Genomic DNA, 21,390 nt, shown 5'->3' with positions numbered 1-21,390 from the left:
CTGCATGTTTTATACCGATTTTTTTTTCTCATTAAATACATTTCGACTGCTCCTCTCTTTTAAGACAAACTAAATTTAGATTTACTTTGACATTTATATTACATTTCCTTAAGCTCTTCCGGTCACATCCGCCAGATGTCGCTGCTCACCTTATTACGCGCATTCATAACGGTTTGACGGAAAGTTGCTGTAAAGATAAGATCATATGTCTTGTTAAATGTTTAATTTACGAATCAGGCATGTGATGTAAGACATTATAAGATTTGTCTGAAGAGTAATTTGTTTATTATGGATAGCAGACAGTATTCATACCGTCTGAAGTGTATCAAAGCAATGGTACATATTTTAGATATAAAAACACTCATATTTAAACACAACTTACAGATGTTTCTGCCTTCTCATTTGTTTCAACTACACTGACCCTCTGTTGAAGATCAGACAGATTCAAAGACCTTTTACTGATACAGGAAACAGGAAGTCAAACCAGTTTTACCAAAAATCACCCACACTAACAGTAAAGAACAAAGTATATTTCATCTATGATTACAGCCATGATTCATTGTTAAGTCTATTCATTTTTTTATAAGGTTTATTCAGTGATTTTATTTAGGCCAGCTCTTTGTCTGATATTATTCAGAACAACAACAACAAAACAACAGAATTATTTCCATGATGTTCAGTTCTCGATCACTCATTCTTCATCTATGTGGACGGAACACTGTACTAAAATATTTGGTGTTACCAGCACGACTGTGCACTGAATATATAGCCCAAAACATATAGCGTGACCAGTGCTTTCCAATCCTTGTAAGAATATGACTCTTATGAGCCGTTTCCTATTATGGCACTTTTCCACTGCAGTTTAGTGCCGCCTCAACGTGGGTGGGATTATAGGCTGATCGTCATAGTTACGCCGCCTCTACTGCCGTGACATCATCTTAAACACGACACAAACATTACTGACCATAAACAATAACACGAGCGCTAGCTGTTAGCTGCTAGCTCATTGTGCTACATAAAGCAGTTGTTGATGGTGATTTTACACAAGTGTAACAGTTAAATTGGGTGTTTTAGAAGCTTCCAGTAGCTGCTCAACTAAATAAAGTGACAAAATGTCCCATCCTCCATCATGAACTCCATCGTGACCGAGTCCAGCGTTCTCTCCCTCCCATTGCTCGCCGGTCTAGATAGCGTCCATTTGGTCAAACCACTTCCACTTTTCCTTGATGGTTCTGTCGTCACTTTTATTCAAATTTTTTGTACTTTTCCCTGCACTGTTGTTAGGTCCAGTGGTAGCCATGTGCGGCTAACAGCTGAGACACTTCCTGAGAGACTTTATCATTTTGACTTGTTTCGTTCATCGCTAACGAGTGGACCGTCTGCTCCTCGTTTATTGACCACAGTGTGGTTTTGCTGATACTGCTATCACTGTTGCTAACTTTAAAACAAGCGGGTTGATGTCGCGTGTCGCTAATCCAGTGATGCTGGTAGTGACGATTCTCTCTGACCAATCAGTGATCTGCAGGGATTTGACGTCACATTTAGTTATCGGCTCGGCTCGCTTGGAAACTCGACCAAGGTGGTACTAAAAAAAAGCACCAGTTACCAGGAACTATCCACAGCGGAAAACCCCCAAAAAGGGAGTCGAGTCGAGCTGTACCATTCAGTGGAAAAGCCCCGTCAGTGAATCAAAAACATACAGCGTGACCAGCCACATCTCTACAAAAGGGGCAAGTGGAGCTAAACCCCACCAGAGGTGGCGCTGTTGTGCAATTGCAACATAGGGCTGCCAACTCTCGCGCATCGAGGGTGAGTCACGCAGTTGATACTGTTCTCACGGTCTCACGCCACACCTCCCTTTTCTCACGCAGTGATATCGTCGCGGCGCAAAGAGGACAAGACAGAGCAGTCAGCACCGTGCAGCCGCGAGTTATTCGGACCAATCAGGGAAAGCAGCAGCACAGCCTTAATATCCGTGTATACACACCTTTGGCAAGAACTGTATTCAAATGATTTCTGAATTGTTTTATCTATTCTGATTCAATCTAAAATGAACTCATCATTTGTCAGTGCAGTAAATGCAATAAGAATTGTATTTAATTTTTTTTCCAAAAATCTCATGTACATTTACATTTATGCATTTGGCAGACGCTTTTATCCAAAGTGACTTACAGAGCACTTATTACAGGGACAATCCCCCCGGAGCAACCTGGAGTTAAGTGCCTTACTCAAGGACACAATGGTGGTGGCTGTGGGGATCAAACCAGCAACCTCATGATTACCAGTTAAGTGCTTTAGCCCACTACGCCATCACCACTCCATAGCTCCGTAAATCTCCTCCTCATAAGTACCAACAGAATTGTTAATAGAATTGCTAAGGAACAGGAACCATTAAAAGAAAGCAGAATTGTTACATTTCTTCCTACTCTCATCCCTTGCATGTATATTTATCTCTATGTCAGTTTTATTCAGCATCAGCGTCAAGTGGTTCAGTCTTCTTGCTGTTGTTGCTGCAGTCTGTCCTGTTTGTCTACGTCTCTCTCGGGTCTCTGTGGAGTTCTCGATTCAGTCTCACTGACAGAGGAAACACTGGCTGTAGGGACACTGGAGGAATCTCTCCTCTCTTTAACAGGACAGAGTAGTGCACGTAATTAAGATTAGTGCATACAAATCACAGTACTGTTTATAGAAAGTAGTATGCCAAAGTTTCACAATAGTTTTCTGTGGTGCATTGGTAAGATTGGCCTGGTATTATGTCCCAATACTGGCGTAATATTTTACTATACAAAGTATGTACTTACTTATCACAACAAAGTACATAATACATAATGCTTGCCATAGTATAAACGTATGTGAATTAGGATTCAGATCGTGTAGTGAACAAATCTCACGCACCTCCATGGCAGATGGGGTGCAGGAGTCTATTCATTTGAATGTTCCAGTGTTTCACACTTGTGCTGGCCTGTCGGAGCTTATGCTGAGCGGCCTGGAGAAGAGGGATGGATATTAGTCTGGAAGAACAACAAAAGTGAAGAACACACTTACAAAAACACACTGCTGGGCTCACCGCAATATCCTGGTCTACTCTGCATCGACTGGCCCGGACTTTATCGAGTTGTCGTTGGGCCTCATCGAGAGCCCGAACTTTCCTCTCCATCCCCAGCTTGAGCTCCAGTTTCTCCTGCTGTGTTTGAAGGATCTGTTTCTCCTGCTCCTCCTGCTCCTCCTGTAGTGCCAACAGTGACTTCACCTTCTCATCCTCCTCAGCCAGCAGTCTGGAAACAACAGAACATATTAAAATAAACACCACAACTAAACTAAACACCAGGAGATAATATTAAACACCACAACTAAACTAAACACCAGAAGTATAACTAAACACCACACCTATAACTAAACACCAGTGTTTATAAAACACCACACCTATAACTAAACACCAGCATTTATAAAACACCAGAACTATAACTAAACACCAGTGTTTATAAAACACCACACCTATAACTAAACACCAGCATTTATAAAACACCAGAACTATAACTAAACACCAGTGTTTATAAAACACCAGAACTATAACTAAACACCAGTGTTTATAAAACACCAGAACTATAACTAAACACCAGTGTTTATAAAACACCACACCTATAACTAAACACCAGTGTTTATAAAACACCAGAACTATAACTAAACACCAGCATTTATAAAACACCAGAACTATAACTACACACCAGTGTTTATAAAACACCACAACTATAACTAAACACCAGTGTTTATAAAACACCACACCTATAACTAAACACCAGCATTTATAAAACACCAGAACTATAACTAAACACCAGTGTTTATAAAACACCACAACTATAACTAAACACCAGCATTTATAAAACACCAGAACTATAACTAAACACCAGTGTTTATAAAACACCACACCTATAACTAAACACCAGCATTTATAAAACACCAGAACTATAACTAAACACCAGCATTTATAAAACACCACAACTATAACTAAACACCAGCATTTATAAAACACCACAACTATAACTAAACACCAGCATTTATAAAACACCAGAACTATAACTAAACACCAGTGTTTATAAAACACCACACCTATAACTAAACACCAGCATTTATAAAACACCAGAACTATAACTAAACACCAGCATTTATAAAACACCAGAACTATAACTAAACACCAGTGTTTATAAAACACCAGAACTATAACTAAACACCAGTGTTTATAAAACACCAGAACTATAACTAAACACCAGTGTTTATAAAACACCAGAACTATAACTAAACACCAGCATTTATAAAACACCAGAACTATAACTAAACACCAGCATTTATAAAACACCAGAACTATAACTAAACACCAGCATTTATAAAACACCAGAACTATAACTAAACACCAGTGTTTATAAAACACCACAACTATAAATAAACACCAGCATTTATAAAACACCAGAACTATAACTAAACACCAGTGTTTATAAAACACCAGAACTATAACTAAACACCAGTGTTTATAAAACACCAGAACTATAACTAAACACCAGTGTTTATAAAACACCAGAACTATAACTAAACACCAGCATTTATAAAACACCAGAACTATAACTAAACACCAGCATTTATAAAACACCAGAACTATAACTAAACACCAGCATTTATAAAACACCCCACCTATAACTAAACATCAGCATTTATAAAACACCAGAACTATAACTAAACACCAGCGCTTATAAAACACCACAACTATAACTAAACACCAGCGCTTATAAAACACCACAACTATAACTAAACACCAGTGTTTATAAAACACCAGAACTATAACTAAACACCAGCATTTATAAAACACCAGAACAATAACTACACACCAGCATTTATAAAACACCAGAACTATAACTACACACCAGTGTTTATAAAACACCAGAACTATAACTACACACCAGTGTTTATAAAACACCAGCACTATAACTAAACACCAGCATTTATAAAACACCAGAACTATAACTAAACACCAGCATTTATAAAACACCAGAACTATAACTACACACCAGTGTTTATAAAACACCAGAACTATAACTAAACACCAGTGTTTATAAAACACCACACCTATAACTAAACACCAGTGTTTATAAAACACCAGAACTATAACTAAACACCAGCATTTATAAAACACCAGAACTATAACTAAACACCAGCATTTATAAAACACCAGAACTATAACTACACACCAGTGTTTATAAAACACCAGCACTATAACTACACACCAGCATTTATAAAAAACCACAACTATAACTAAACACCAGCATTTATAAAACACCACACCTATAACTAAACACCAGTGTTTATAAAACACCACACCTATAACTAAACACCAGCATTTATAAAACACCAGAACTATAACTAAACACCAGTGTTTATAAAACACCAGAACTATAACTAAACACCAGCATTTATAAAACACCAGAACTATAACTAAACACCAGCATTTATAAAACACCAGAACTATAACTAAACACCAGCATTTATAAAACACCCCACCTATAACTAAACATCAGCATTTATAAAACACCAGAACTATAACTAAACACCAGCTTTATAAAACACCACAACTATAACTAAACACCAGCGCTTATAAAACACCACAACTATAACTAAACACCAGTGTTTATAAAACACCAGAACTATAACTAAACACCAGCATTTATAAAACACCAGAACTATAACTACACACCAGCATTTATAAAACACCAGAACTATAACTACACACCAGTGTTTATAAAACACCAGAACTATAACTACACACCAGTGTTTATAAAACACCAGCACTATAACTAAACACCAGCATTTATAAAACACCAGAACTATAACTAAACACCAGCATTTATAAAACACCAGAACTATAACTACACACCAGTGTTTATAAAACACCAGAACTATAACTAAACACCAGTGTTTATAAAACACCACACCTATAACTAAACACCAGTGTTTATAAAACACCAGAACTATAACTAAACACCAGCATTTATAAAACACCAGAACTATAACTAAACACCAGCATTTATAAAACACCAGAACTATAACTACACACCAGTGTTTATAAAACACCAGCACTATAACTACACACCAGCATTTATAAAAAACCACAACTATAACTAAACACCAGCATTTATAAAACACCACACCTATAACTAAACACCAGTGTTTATAAAACACCACACCTATAACTAAACACCAGCATTTATAAAACACCAGAACTATAACTAAACACCAGTGTTTATAAAACACCAGAACTATAACTAAACACCAGTGTTTATAAAACACCAGAACTATAACTAAACACCAGCATTTATAAAACACCAGCACTATAACTAAACACCAGCATTTATAAAACACCAGAACTATAACTAAACACCAGCATTTATAAAACACCCCACCTATAACTAAACATCAGCATTTATAAAACACCAGAACTATAACTAAACATCAGCATTTATAAAACACCAGAACTATAACTACACACCAGCATTTATAAAACACCAGAACTATAACTAAACACCAGCATTTATAAAACACCACACCTATAACTAAACATCAGCATTTATAAAACACCACAACTATAAATAAACACCAGCATTTATAAAACACCAGAACTATAACTAAACACCAGTGTTTATAAAACACCACAACTATAACTAAACACCAGCATTTATAAAACACCACAACTATAACTAAACACCAGCATTTATAAAACACCAGAACTATAACTAAACACCAGTGTTTATAAAACACCACACTTATAACTAAACACCAGCATTTATAAAACACCATAACTATAACTAAACACCAGTGCTTGTTAAAACACCAGAACTATAACTAAACACCAGCGCTTATAAAACACCACAACTATAACTAAACACCAGCATTTATAAAACACCAGAACTATAACTAAACACCAGCATTTATAAAACACCAGAACTATAACTACACACCAGTGTTTATAAAACACCACAACTATAACTAAACACCAGCATTTATAAAACACCACAACTATAACTAAACACCAGCATTTATAAAACACCACAACTATAACTAAACACCAGCATTTATAAAACACCACAACTATAACTAAACACCAGCACTTATAAAACACCAGAACTATAACTAAACACCAGCATTTATAAAACACCAGAACTATAAATAAACACCAGCATTTATAAAACACCAGAACTATAACTAAACACCAGCATTTATAAAACACCAGAACTATAACTAAACACCAGCATTTATAAAACACCAGAACTATAACTAAACACCAGCATTTATAAAACACCCCACCTATAACTAAACATCAGCATTTATAAAACACCAGAACTATAACTAAACATCAGCATTTATAAAACACCAGAACTATAACTACACACCAGCATTTATAAAACACCAGAACTATAACTAAACACCAGCATTTATAAAACACCACACCTATAACTAAACATCAGCATTTATAAAACACCAGAACTATAACTAAACACCAGTGTTTATAAAACACCACAACTATAAATAAACACCAGCATTTATAAAACACCAGAACTATAACTAAACACCAGTGTTTATAAAACACCACAACTATAACTAAACACCAGCATTTATAAAACACCACAACTATAACTAAACACCAGCATTTATAAAACACCAGAACTATAACTAAACACCAGTGTTTATAAAACACCACATTTATAACTAAACACCAGCATTTATAAAACACCAGAACTATAACTAAACACCAGCGCTTGTTAAAACACCAGAACTATAACTAAACACCAGCGCTTATAAAACACCACAACTATAACTAAACACCAGCATTTATAAAACACCAGAACTATAACTAAACACCAGCATTTATAAAACACCAGAACTATAACTACACACCAGTGTTTATAAAACACCACAACTATAACTAAACACCAGCATTTATAAAACACCACAACTATAACTAAACACCAGCATTTATAAAACACCACAACTATAACTAAACACCAGCATTTATAAAACACCAGAACTATAACTAAACACCAGCATTTATAAAACACCAGAACTATAACTAAACACCAGCATTTATAAAACACCACAACTATAACTAAACACCAGTGTTTATAAAACACCAGAACTATAACTAAACACCAGTGTTTATAAAACACCACAACTATAACTAAACACCAGCATTTATAAAACACCACAACTATAACTAAACACCAGTGTTTATAAAACACCACAACTATAACTAAACACCAGCATTTATAAAACACCACAACTATAACTAAACACCAGTGTTTATAAAACACCAGAACTATAACTACACACCAGTGTTTATAAAACACCACAACTATAACTAAACACCAGCGTTTATAAAACACCACAACTATAACTAAACACCAGTGTTTATAAAACACCAGAACTATAACTAAACACCAGTGTTTATAAAACACCAGAACTATAACTAAACACCAGTGTTTATAAAACACCAGAACTATAACTAAACACCAGCATTTATAAAACACCAGAACTATAACTACACACCAGTGTTTATAAAACACCAGAACTATAACTAAACACCAGCATTTATAAAACACCACAACTATAACTAAACACCAGCATTTATAAAACACCAGAACTATAACTAAACACCAGTGTTTATAAAACACCACACCTATAACTAAACACCAGCATTTATAAAACACCAGAACTATAACTAAACACCAGTGTTTATAAAACACCACACCTATAACTAAACACCAGTGCTTATAAAACAACAGAAGTATTACTGAATAACAGTGTTTATAAAACATTTGAACTAGGCCTAACAAAACACCAACCCTTCTAACATTAAACACCATCACTTACAATAAACACCAAGATTTATCAAAAGAAACCTGCACATATAAAAACTAATGACACATCTAAAAGTAAACACCAATACTTAAGCTAAAACCAAACTGCTGAGCTAATCTAACATATAACACTGATAAAAACAACACCAGACCAGCAAATAAATACCCCAACATTAGGACTCAATAGTTAAAAACCATGTACAGTATAAACTGTGTTTTGCAGTTATTTATCCAATTTAAAACAGTCATTTTCTCCAGTGTAGAGTGATAGTGTAATAATGGTTTTGATGATGTAGTAATTCTGTCTGATAATATGGTATAAACTGTCAAGCTGCCTGATTTATATACACATTTATACTGTGCTACATTTATTGAGAAGCTTAAACCACAACTCAGATGAGACAGGAAGTCTCACACGTGTCACGCTCTTCAGTGAGGTTTCAAGTTTGCTCAGGAACGTTTATTTGTGCATTTCAAAACACACATCGTTTCAATGCAGCTTTATAGAAATCAATTTTGTAATTCCCATGACCTAATAAATGTCATAAAGTCTCAGACAACAACTGTATTTAGAAACATCAATGAAAATCATGCCTAAATGTTTTTGTCTTTAGGCCCAAAGTGAGCAAGCCCGTAAAGAACCAAAACTCCATTAGATGTTAGTTAGTGGAGTAGTCAGTTCTACTCTGGCTAGCATATGTGTGTACTGTATATTTAAACATGAACTCTGAGGACAAATGTACTGAAATGTATTTATTTTTGAATTTATTTTATTTTTTACATAGAGTTTCAGGTAAAGTTTGGGTTAGTCTGTAGTCATTATAAATAAGCAGAAGTCTATGATGTGACTTAGTTAGCTAAATACAGTTGAAGAAGTTTACATACACGTATGTTGAAGTCATTAAAACTTATTTTTTAACCACTCCACAGATTTAATATTAGCAAATTATAGTTTTGGCGAGTAGTTTAGGACATCTACTTTGTGCACGAGTCATTTATCCAACAACTGTTTACAGATCGATTGTTTCACTTTTAATTGACTATAATCACAATTCCAGCGGGTCAGAAGTTTACATACACTAAGTGAACTGTGCCTTTAAGCAGCTTGGAAAATTCCAGAAAATGAAAATGATTCCAGAAAACACAGCCGTCATACCGCTCAGGAAGGAGATGCATTCAGTCTCCTAGAGATGAACGTAGTTTGTGTGAAAAGTGCAAATCAATCCCAGAACAACAGCAAAGGACCTTGTGAAGATGCTGGAGGAAACAGGTGGACGAGTATCTAGATCCACAGCAAAACCAGTCCTATATGGACATCACCTGAAAGGCTCAGCAAGGAAGAAGCCGCTGCTCCAAAACCACCATAAACAAGCCAGAATACAGTTTGCAAGTACACATGGGGACAAAGATCTGACTTTAGGAGAAATGTCCTCTGGTCTGATGAAACACATATTGAACTGTTTGGCCATAATGACCATCGTTATGTTTGGAGGGAAAAGGGTGAAGATCAGCATCCCAACAGTGAAGCATGGGGGTGCAGCATCATGTTGTGGGGGTGCTGCAGGAGGGACGGGTGCACTTCACTAAATAGATGATGACATCATGAAACATCAAAATAAATCAGGCAAGACCTCAGAATAAAAAAAACATTGTGGACCTCCACAAGTCTGGATCATCTTTTGGAGCAATTTCCAAACCCCTGAAGGTGCCACGTTCATCTGTACAAACAATAGTACACAAGTATAAACACCATGTGACCACACAGCCGTCATACCGCTCAGGAAGGAGACGCATTCTGTCTCCTAGAGATGAACGTAGTTTGTGTGAAAAGTGCAAATCAATCCCAGAACAACAGCAAAGGACCTTGTGAAGATGCTGGAGGAAACAGGTGGACGAGTATCTAGATCCACAGCAAAACCAGTCCTATATGGACATCACCTGAAATGCTCAGCAAGGAAGAAGCCGCTGCTCCAAAACCACCATAAACAAGCCAGAATACAGTTTGCAAGTGCACATGGGGACAAAGATCTGACTTTAGGAGAAATGTCCTCTGGTCTGATGAAACACATATTGAACTGTTTGGCCATAATGACCATCGTTATGTTTGGAGGAAAAAGGGTGAAGAACAGCATCCCAACAGTGAAGCATGGGGGTGCAGCATCATGTTGTGGGGGTGCTGCAGGAGGGACGGGTGCACTTCACTAAATAGATGATGACATCATGAGGAAGGAACATCTCAAGACATCAGACAGGAAGTTAAAGCTCGTCACAAATGGGTCTTCCAAATGGACAATGACCCCAAGCACACCTCCAGAGTTGTGGTTAAATGTCTTCAGGACACAAAGTCAAGATATTGGAGCAGCATCACAAAGTCCTGACCTCAATCTGACTCAGTGACACAGTTCTGTCTGGAGGAACGGGACACAATTCCAGCAACTTATTGTGAGAAGCTTGTGGAAGGAAACACAAAATATTTGACCAAAGTTAAACAATTTAAAGGCAATGCTGCCAAATACTGACAAAGTGTGTGTGAACATCTGCCCCACTGGGAATGTGATGAAAGAAATAAAACGTTCTCTCGACTATTATTCTGACATTTCACATTCTTCAAATAAAGTTGTGGTTCTAACTGACCTCAGACAGGGAATGTTTCTGTGATTAAATATCAGGAATTGTGAAAAATTGAGTTTAAATGTATTTGGCTGATGTGTGTAAAGTTCATCTGTATTAACACGAGAGTGTGTGGCTCACTTTGAGATGCATTTGTAGGTTTCAAGTTTCGTTGTAGTGTTGTTGAGCAACTCACAACCTTTCTGTCTCTCTGTCTGTCTCTCTGTCTGTCTGTCTCTCTGGTTAACAGCATGAATAATGGTCTCTCTCTGTGTGTGTGTGTCTGTGTGAGTCTCTCTGTGTGTGTCTGTGTGTGAGTGTGTGTCTACACCTGGTCTGTGTGTATCTGTACGTCTCCTCCTCTTGTCGAGCTCGGATCTGTTGTTCTAGAGCTTCCTGCAGTCTGTGATGAAGATCCTCCAGCTCTTTAATTCTCCTGCGCTGATGTTCAGCTTCTAGATCACGAACCGCCACTTCTGCACAAAGATTCTCCCGCGCCTGTCTCACACACACACACACACACACACACACACACACACACACGAGCGGGTCAAGTGTCTGTACTCTGAGCTCATTATCTCATAATAAAGTTTAGTTTCAATAAATGCTTTTTGGACAGGAAGTTTTGTTTAATAGCACAACTTTAACAGTTTATTTCAAAAGATCAAGAACAATTATGAAAATATAATAAAACATAGTTTATCATTTTTTATATTTTATGTATTGTAGTTATTTTTGTACATTATTTGTATATTTTTTTAAATAATATAAAAAATGATCTATAACTAAAATATATATTAATATTTACATATTTTATTACATATTAGCTAATTATACTCATTATTTGTAGACTTTTAACACCTTCACCTTAAATACATCTTTGTCATTTTTAGATTTTAATGAAGACATTTGGTTGATCCATTAATGAACCATTATAATTTGTGAGAACAGTACAAGTATAATCTATCTCTCTCTCCCTCCCTCCCTCTCTCTCTCTCTCTCTCTCCCCCTCTCCCTTTCTCCCTCTCTCCCTCCCTCTCTCTCTCCCTCCCGCTCTCTCTCTCTTCCCCTCTCCCTCTCTCCCTCTCTCCCCCTCTCCCTCTATCCCTCTCTCTCCCTCTCCCTCTCTCTCTCTCCCTCCCTCCCTCTCCCTCTCTCTCTCTCTCTCCCTCTCTCTCTCTCTCTCCCTCTGTCTCTCTCCCTCTGTCTCTCTCTCTCCCTCCCTCTCTCTCTCTCTCTCCCTCTCACCTCCTGCGCCTCCTGCAGCTGTCTCTGCAAGGTGTTCTGCAGCTCCTCACGCTGACTGCGCCTCCTCTGCTCCTCATGCTTTAGAGAAGCCCGAGCTTGTTTCTGCGCCTCCTTCAGGAGCTTCAGCTCTGCCAGCTGCTCTTCACGTTCTACCTGCAGCTCCTGCAGTCTGTGCATCTCCTGCGCCCGCAGCACACGCCTCCTCTCCCTCTCCTGTCGCAGCTCACAGCGACGCTTCTTCAGCTCCTCATGCAGAGAGCTCCTTCCCTCCACAGACAGTTGCAGAGATGTGTGGAGCGCTGAGAGAGAGACAGGACAAGGAAATAAAAAGAGTGAGACAGGAAAAGTGAGACAGGAAAAGGAAAAAAGAGTGAGACAGGAAAAGGAAATAAAAAGAGTTAGACAGGAAAAGTGAGACAGGAACAAGGAAATAAAAAGAGTGAGACAGGAAAAGGAAATAAAAAGTGAGAAAGGAAAAGTGAAACAGGAAAAGGAAAAAAAGAGTGAGACAGGAAAAGTGAAACAGGAAAAGGAAAAAAGAGTGAGACAGGAAAAGGAAATAAAAAGAGTGAGACAGGAAAAGTGAGACAGGAACAAGGAAATAAAAAGAGTGAGACAGGAAAAGGAAATAAAAAGAGTGAGACAGGAAAAGTGAGACAGGAAAAGGAAAAAAAAGAGTGAGACAGGAAAAGGAAATAAAAAGAGTGAGACAGGAAAAGTGAGACAGGAACAAGGAAATAAAAAGAGTGAGACAGGAAAAGGAAATAAAAAGAGTGAGACAGGAAAAGTGAAACAGGAAAAGGAAAAAAAGAGTGAGACAGGAAAAGTGAGACAGGAACAAGGAAATAAAAAGAGTGAGACAGGAAAAGGAAATAAAAAGAGTGAGACAGGAAAAGTGAAACAGGAAAAGGAAAAAAAAGAGTGAGACAGGAAAAGTGAGACAGGAACAAGGAAATAAAAAGAGTGAGACAGGAAAAGGAAATAAAAAGAGTGAGACAGGAAAAGTGAAACAGGAAAAGGAAAAAAAAGAGTGAGACAGGAAAAGTGAGACAGGAACAAGGAAATAAAAAGAGTGAGACAGGAAAAGGAAATAAAAAGAGTGAGACAGGAAAAGTGAAACAGGAAAAGGAAAAAAAAGAGTGAGACAGGAAAAGTGAAACAGGAAAAGGAAAAAAAAGAGTGAGACAGGAAAAGGAAATAAAAAGAGTGAGACAGGAAAAGTGAGACAGGAACAAGGAAATAAAAAGAGTGAGACAGGAAAAGGAAATAAAAAGAGTGAGACAGGAAAAGTGAGACAGGAAAAGGAATAAAAAGAGTGAGACAGGAAAAGGAAATAAAAAGAGTGAGACAGGAAAAGTGAGACAGGAACAAGGAAATAAAAAGAGTGAGACAGGAAAAGGAAATAAAAAGAGTGAGACAGGAAAAGTGAAACAGGAACAAGGGAAAAAAGAGTGAGACAGGAAAAGGAAAAAAGAGTGAGACAGGAAAAGGAAATAAAAAGAGTGAGACAGGAAAAGTAAGACAGGAACAAGGAAATAAATAGAGTGAGACAGGAAAAGTGAAACAGGAACAAGGAAATAAAAAGAGTGAGACAGGAAAAGTGAAACAGGAAAAGGAAAAAAGAGTGAGACAGGAAAAGGAAAAAAAAAGAGTGAGACAGGAAAAGGAAATAAAAAGAGTGAGACAGGAAAAGTAAGACAGGAACAAGGAAATAAAAAGAGTGAGACAGGAAAAGTAAGACAGGAACAAGGAAATAAAAAGAGTGAGTGTGTGTGTCTGTGTGTGTGAGTCTGTGTGTGAGAGAGTGAGTGTGTGTGAGAGTGTGTGTGTGTGTGTCTGGCTAAACAACCCCCTACCTCCGTGTGGTGCCGGACAACGTTGTGGTCAGTGCCATGGGGGGAGGGCCAATAAAGACTGTTCCCTCTCCTCTCTGTCATGGTGCTTTACAGCGGCCAAATGGGGGCTCTGGACGGGTGCGAGGGGCTGGTAACCCCTCTACCTTCAACTGATTACCACTAAACCATGAAGTAAAGCTATAATTAAGCTAGTGCCGGAGGACCTGGGGGGACAGGCGTCTATGACGTCTCCTGGCCAAACTCCTTCACGCAGAGCCAGGAGACTGAATCCTCACCCTCGGGGCTCCTCCAGAAACAACAAAAAGCCGCTACGGATGGCCACGTGGAATGTTCGAACACTCACAGTGGAGGAGAGGCTGCCACTCCTCTGTCGGGAGCTGGACCGGTACCACCTGGATTTTTGTGGTGTTCAGGAGGTCCGGTGGACTGGCTCTGGCTCTTGCCACTATGAGGGGTGGACTGTCCTCTACTCGGGGCAGGTGGTGACTGCCAAACAACAGGGAGTGGCTCTTCTGAACAAAAGAATGAAGGCAGCGTGGGAGCATGGCGGTGAGTTGTGGGAAGCTGTGAGCCCCAGGTTACTTTGGGTTCGCCTTCCCATCAACCAGAGGTGAGGAGTGGTGGTCATGGTTACTTATGCCCCCACAGAAGACGAACATCCGTGGAGGGATGCGGGAAAGGCCGATGAGTCAGATGCCTTCTATGACCTCCTGTCACAGATGTTGGCTAAAGTGGCCCCTCGGGATAGAATCATCATGTTGGGTGATTTCAATGCCCGAGTTGGTCATGATGCTGGCACCTGGGCAGGAGTGATTGGAAGACATGGGCCTGATCAGCTCAATAACAACGGCAGGAGGCTGCTAGATTTTTGTGCAGCCCATGGGCTTGAAATTACCAACACACTGTTCCAGCATCGGCGCATCCACACAACATCATGGATGCATGCCGGGTCCAAGCAAGAACATCTGCTGGACTACATAGTGACTGAACAGTGGATGCGGGCCCATGTCCTTGACACCAGGACCTACCGTGGAGCTGATCTGCCCACTGACCATCGGCTTGTCATCTGTAAGATGCGCCTGCCATTCTTCCACTCCGGTGGTGGGTGTAAACCCAGGACCCCTTTCAAACCCATAGTGGCCTGGTCTAGGCTAGCTGATGAAAGTTGCAAGTGAGAATTTCAGCATCGCTTGCAGCTGGGGTTGGCATCATCCCCCACTCCTCTGGATGTCGAGGGGAAATGGGCGAGGTTTAGGACTGTGGCTTATGTAACTGCAATGGCAGTTTTGGGCACACGGTCCAGACCTCCTCAGAAACCCTGGCTGACAGAGGAGGTGTTCAGGCTGGCTGAGAAAAAGCGACAGGCCCACTCTCATCGTCTACAGCATCCCACGTCAGAGAATGAGGAGGCTTACTGCAGCCTTTGGAGGTTTGGAGAGCTGTGAGGCGCTGCAAGGATGGTTGGTGGTCGCGGGTTGCTGAGGAGATGGAGTCTGCCTCAGTGGCCCACGATCACAAATCACTCTTTAATTCTATCAAAAAAGTTACTTGCAGCGCCACACCTATTACCATCATTAGGGGAAAGAACGGTGATCCAATCTCCGACCCCCAGAAACAGGTTTGCAGATTTGCTGAGCATTTCTGTGAGGTCCTGGGGGAGGGGAAGTCCCTGAGCCTGGAAAACATTGTGGGACAAAGTGGGGATGACCCTGCTGGGGCTGCGGTGCCACAAATATTGGAGGAAGAAGTCGCTCCCTGTGGGTGGCTGGCTGAGGTGCCATCTTTGGAGGAAGTACTGAAGGCGATCCAGAGCCTGAGACCAGGAAAGGCACCGGGCAGAGATGATCTCCCCAGTGAAATGCTGAGGGAGGGTGGTGTTTGTGCACAGACTGCCCTACATGATATCATAACAACAGTCCGGACCACTGGGCGGGTTCCGCAGGATTGGAAGGATGCCCTAGTGGTCCCTCTCTTTAAAAAGGGGGACCGCTCAGATTGTAATAACTATAGGGGCATCTCACTCCTCAGTGTGCCGGGAAAGGTCCTGGCAAGGATTATTCAACATCGCCTTGCCAGGCACGCTGAGGAGAGACTTGCGGAGCCCCAGTGTGGTTTCAGAAAGGGGCGGTCTTGCACGGATGCCATATTCTCTGTCCGTCTGCTACAGCAGAGGTGTAGGGAATTCCAGCAAGACCTACATCTCTGCTTTATTGACCTGGTCAAGGCCTATGATACCATCAGTAGGCCTGGGCTCTGGGTTGTTCTTCATGCTTTCGGAGTCCCAGACCCACTGCTCGCGATCATTAAGGACCTTCATGATGGCGAGCGGGCCCAGATAAAACTACGTGGTTGGGAGTCGGAGCCATTCCCTGTTCACCTTGGAGTGCGACAGGGATGTCCTCTGGCTCCCACATTATTTAATATCTATTTCGACCACGTGGTTTGTGAAGCCTTCGATGGCTGTACCGGAGGAATTTCCATCTGGTACAGATATAATGGGAGGTTGATCGATGCCCGGGTGCGGTCAAGGGATAGCTCCCTATTGGTCAACCACATTATGTATGCTGATGATCTGGTGATTGCTGCTCACTCAGAGGAGGAGTTGGAGGCGCTGCTGATGAACCTGGAGCTTGCCACTAAGAGATGGGGCATTACCATCAGACCAACCAAAACTAAGCACCTGCATGGGTATTACGTACCATAGGACACTACACCCCCACAGCTCCCAATTGGTGATGGGGCAGTTGTGGAGAGAGTGGAGTGTTTTCCATACCTGGGCAGTGTGCTCATGACCAGCTCCGGTTTGACAGCAGAGGTCTCACTCCGAATCAGTCGAGCGGCATTATCTTTTCATCGGTTGCGTAACGCTGTGTGGAAGCTACCCGGTTTGTCGCTCCGCACAAAGCTTCAAGTATTCCTAATGGAACATCATCGCCAGCTAGAAACATTTAGGCTGGCCTGCCTAAGATCCATCCTGGGTTTAACCAGGCTGGATTGTGTGAGGAGCTCACAAGTCTTTGAAAGATGTGGACAAAGTCCCATCGGTGAGCTCCTCTGGCAGGCAAGGTTGTGTTGGCTGGGTCATGTAGCCCGCTAAACAGTTTTTGTTCGGCCGGATAGAGGGGGCTAAGCGGGCGCGGCACGGGCTGGAGAAGAGATGGAGTGATGTGGTACAGGAGGATGTGGAGCTGAGTGGACTTGCCGATGACTGGTACCAGCGGTGTCAAGATCGGCCTCTTTGGAGGAGGCATGTGAAGGATGCTGCTGGCCAGTTGGAGGCAGTCGCCCTCCAACAACAACGGAGGGCAGAGGAGCAACGCTCACAACAACGAGCAGAGCGCAGGGTGGCTAAAGCACAGCAAGTTGGCACAGTAGGGGGCACAGGTGGTGCATCAGAAAGTCATCTCAGTGTGTGAGTGTGAGAGTGTGTGTGTGAGTGTGAGTGTGTGTCACCTGTGATCCACTCTTGTCTCTGTCTGGAATCTGGTGCGCTGATCTCAAAGGTTTTGTTGAGCATCTTCACACAGAACATGCATCTCTTCCCGTCTCTGTCCGACAGCACCTGTCAATCACAGCCCAAACAAACAGGTCAAACACAGGAAGAGACGAAACCAGGACGAAATGTACACAAACAAACTGGAGAACCTCCACACAGCAGTTCTGGTCCATTTCAATGACACCTTTACAATCTCTCCCATCCTCATTCATGTAGTACGAGAGGGAACCGGGCTTCAGACAGAACCAGCGCTCAGTCCAGTTCCTGCGTAAATGACCTTTCTTCCACAGATATCCCTGTGACACACACACACACACACACACACACACACACACACAACACACAACACACAACACACAACACACACACGGTCCATTACCAGCAGAACTTTGAGATTATTGTTGTCGTTCTTGGTCTCTGAAGGAGGAAATTACATCATCTCACCTCTTTCAGGACATTTCCGACCATCTCTCGATACACCTGCTCTACAGCCAAACTGATGCTGTCTCGGTCCGCTCCTCGACTCACTGCGGACGAGTTCACCAGCTCCAGAAAACTCCAGACGCTCAGTCCGTCCTTCTGAACGCAGTCCCGCGACAGATACTCCTCCATCTCAATGCAGTTCAACTCCAGCGTCATCGCAGCGCTGATCTTCCTCAGTAAATACTCCGCCTGGAGGAAACACAGCACACGTTTGGATCTACTGTTGGGCTTGTTAAAGGGATCGTTCACTGAAAAGCGTTTTACTTTGGTCACCTCTTCCGGCACGAGCACGAGGGGATAGATGTCCTCCGCCAAGAAGTTGAAGAGACACCAGAGCCGTAGAGCGTCCCGATTGGTCAGAACTCGGAGTGTGTCGGGACGGCAGTTTTTCTTGGAGCACAAAGTCCAGCACAGCTCGTCCACTTCCTCTTTCACAAACATCCCCTCCACCACCTGAACACAACAGATTTCACAGTACGACATCATGATTGCACCTAGAGACTATGATGGCGAGATGTATAGTGGGAATGTAGTTATATGTTGGTCTGTTCACACCCAAAATCATTTGGATGGCTTCAGAAGACATGGATTACAGCAATGGAGTCATGGGGATTACTTTTAAGCTACTATTTATGTGCTTTTTGGAGCTGTAACTTTCACTTGCATTGAGATATCTTTGTGTAAGTTGAGCGTCAGCTATGTCGGGTACATTGTTGTGCACATCTGAGCATCTCTGCTGGTGTTTATTGTGGTACCTTGTCCAGGATGAACTGGTTGAGGTACGGCATGTACCCCTGACTGGACACTGGACCATCATCATCATCACTGAAGTGTCTCTCGAGACTCTCGGGGTCATGAGGAATCCTCAAAACACTGTGAAGATTATGAGAAAGAACCTGCACACAGAAACACTGACTGATCCTTCTAAAGCCACAGAGTGTGAGACAGATTAACTACAAAACCAGTTTGACACACACACACACACACACTCTCACAGACTCACAGACACACACACACTCTCTCTCTCACAGACACACATACACACACACACACACTCTCTCACAGACTCACAGACACACATACACACACACACACACTCTCTCTCACAGACACACTCTTTCTCACAGACACACACACACACCTGTCTGTCTCTGTGTGTCTCACCTTGAGCTGTGATTTGGACACTTTCCCGCTGTCCTCAGTGTCCAGAGATGTGAAGGCGTACCAGATACTCTTGAGCAGAGCGGCTCTCAACTCCATGTTCACACACCTGATTATATTTCATCTGTTTGTGTGTTTTTCATCCTCTGTAAGTCTGTCCACATCCTGCCGCTGGTTTGATACTGTGGCGCCCCCTGCTGGTAGCACAGGGACCTACAGACTCAATCCAGATATCTGTCCTCTGTCAACTAAAACCCAGCACCACGTGACCAGCATCATGTGTCATTGTCCTCTGTGGGGACATCTTCAATATTTTAACTGCACTAGTATATTGTCAAGGAGTGTATTAACTGACCAGCAACTATGTTGGGTACATTGTAATGGTTTGCAATATTTTTATGATTTTCAGATTAAAATTTGTTATTGATTCCAACACATGAAACAGAAAAGACACACACTCACACACACACTCACACACACAAAGACAAAGATCCCCCATTTAGCCTTAACAGACTGTAGGGGCAAGTGCACCTATGAAGGCCGGAACGGTACATGAGGGGGTGTGTGTCCAGCACCACGCCCGACCGCCTTTGTCTCCCCAGTGGCGATGTTTTACACACCGCACCTGGTACTCATTTTAGGCTGAGTCGACCTAGGGGAGGCCCGGGACCGGTTCAGATAATTAACACTGGTGTTGTCCTCACACACACACACACACACACACACACACACACACACACACACACACACACACACACACACACACACACACACACATGTTGTGTTTCCATGTTTTATGGGGACTTTCCATAGACATAATGGTTTTTATACTGTACAAACTTTATATTCTATCCCCTAAACCTAACCCTACCCCTAAACCTAACCCTCACAGAAAACTTTCTGCATTTTTACATTTTCAAAAAACATAATTTAGTATGATTTATAAGCTGTTTTCCTCATGGGGACCGACAAAATGTCCCCACAAGGTCAAACATTTCGGGTTTTACTATCCTTATGGGGACATTTGGTCCCCACAAAGTGATAAATACATGCTCACACACACACTCACACACACACACACTCACACACACACACACACACACACACACACACACACACACAGGTTGAACTGGCATCACATTTTCTTGAACGCACACCTGGACACATACACACCTGCAGTTCATGATGTTTTGTTACAATCATTTCTGTCAGATCACTTCTGACACAGAGAAGAAAGCAAGTGTGAGAGATGTGTTAATTGTCGGTGAGTGATTAATGCTCAGGGCTGTGTGTGTGTGTGTGTGTGTGTGTGTGTGTGTGTGTGTGTGTGTGTGTGTGTGTGTGTGTGTGTTCATATCCGCTGCCGGTGAGAGACGAGTTTAAATGTGATCTTTCTTCAAAGTATTCTCAAACACTCGACAATGTGTGTGTGTGTGTGGGTGTGTGTGTGTGTGTGTGTGTGTGTGTGTGTGTGTGTGTGTGTGTGTGTAATGAGGTTGTGTCAGTGTATAAAATTGTTTCGTGTCACACAGACATGTTTTGAATGAGATGTCCAGACCTGATGATGACAGCGGTTTGAATGAAGGACTGTTTCTTCACTGATGTCATAACAACTGAAGAGCTTCCCCTCCACTACTGA

General features: G+C 41.4%; 1 protein-coding gene across 1 annotated transcript; it reads right to left on the bottom strand.

The window, feature by feature from the left end:
• Nucleotides 1-395: 395 nt before the first annotated feature.
• Nucleotides 396-19,850, bottom strand: LOC127641397 (differentially expressed in FDCP 6 homolog). Its single transcript, XM_052124381.1, has 11 exons — nucleotides 19,755-19,850; nucleotides 19,346-19,486; nucleotides 18,864-19,043; nucleotides 18,552-18,779; nucleotides 18,257-18,403; nucleotides 18,065-18,173; nucleotides 12,756-13,054; nucleotides 11,839-12,005; nucleotides 3,068-3,275; nucleotides 2,896-2,986; nucleotides 396-2,623 (listed from the first exon to the last, which is right to left on the bottom strand). Exons 1-11 carry the CDS (start codon nucleotides 19,848-19,850, stop codon nucleotides 2,490-2,492), a joined length of 1,800 nt encoding a protein of 599 aa, XP_051980341.1. The 3' UTR covers nucleotides 396-2,489.
• Nucleotides 19,851-21,390: the final 1,540 nt, after the last annotated feature.

The sequence above is a fragment of the Xyrauchen texanus genome, chromosome 50 (genome assembly GCF_025860055.1).
Source record: "Xyrauchen texanus isolate HMW12.3.18 chromosome 50, RBS_HiC_50CHRs, whole genome shotgun sequence".
Lineage (NCBI taxonomy): Eukaryota > Metazoa > Chordata > Actinopteri > Cypriniformes > Catostomidae > Xyrauchen > Xyrauchen texanus.
This window is presented reverse-complemented; position numbering and strand designations above follow the sequence as displayed.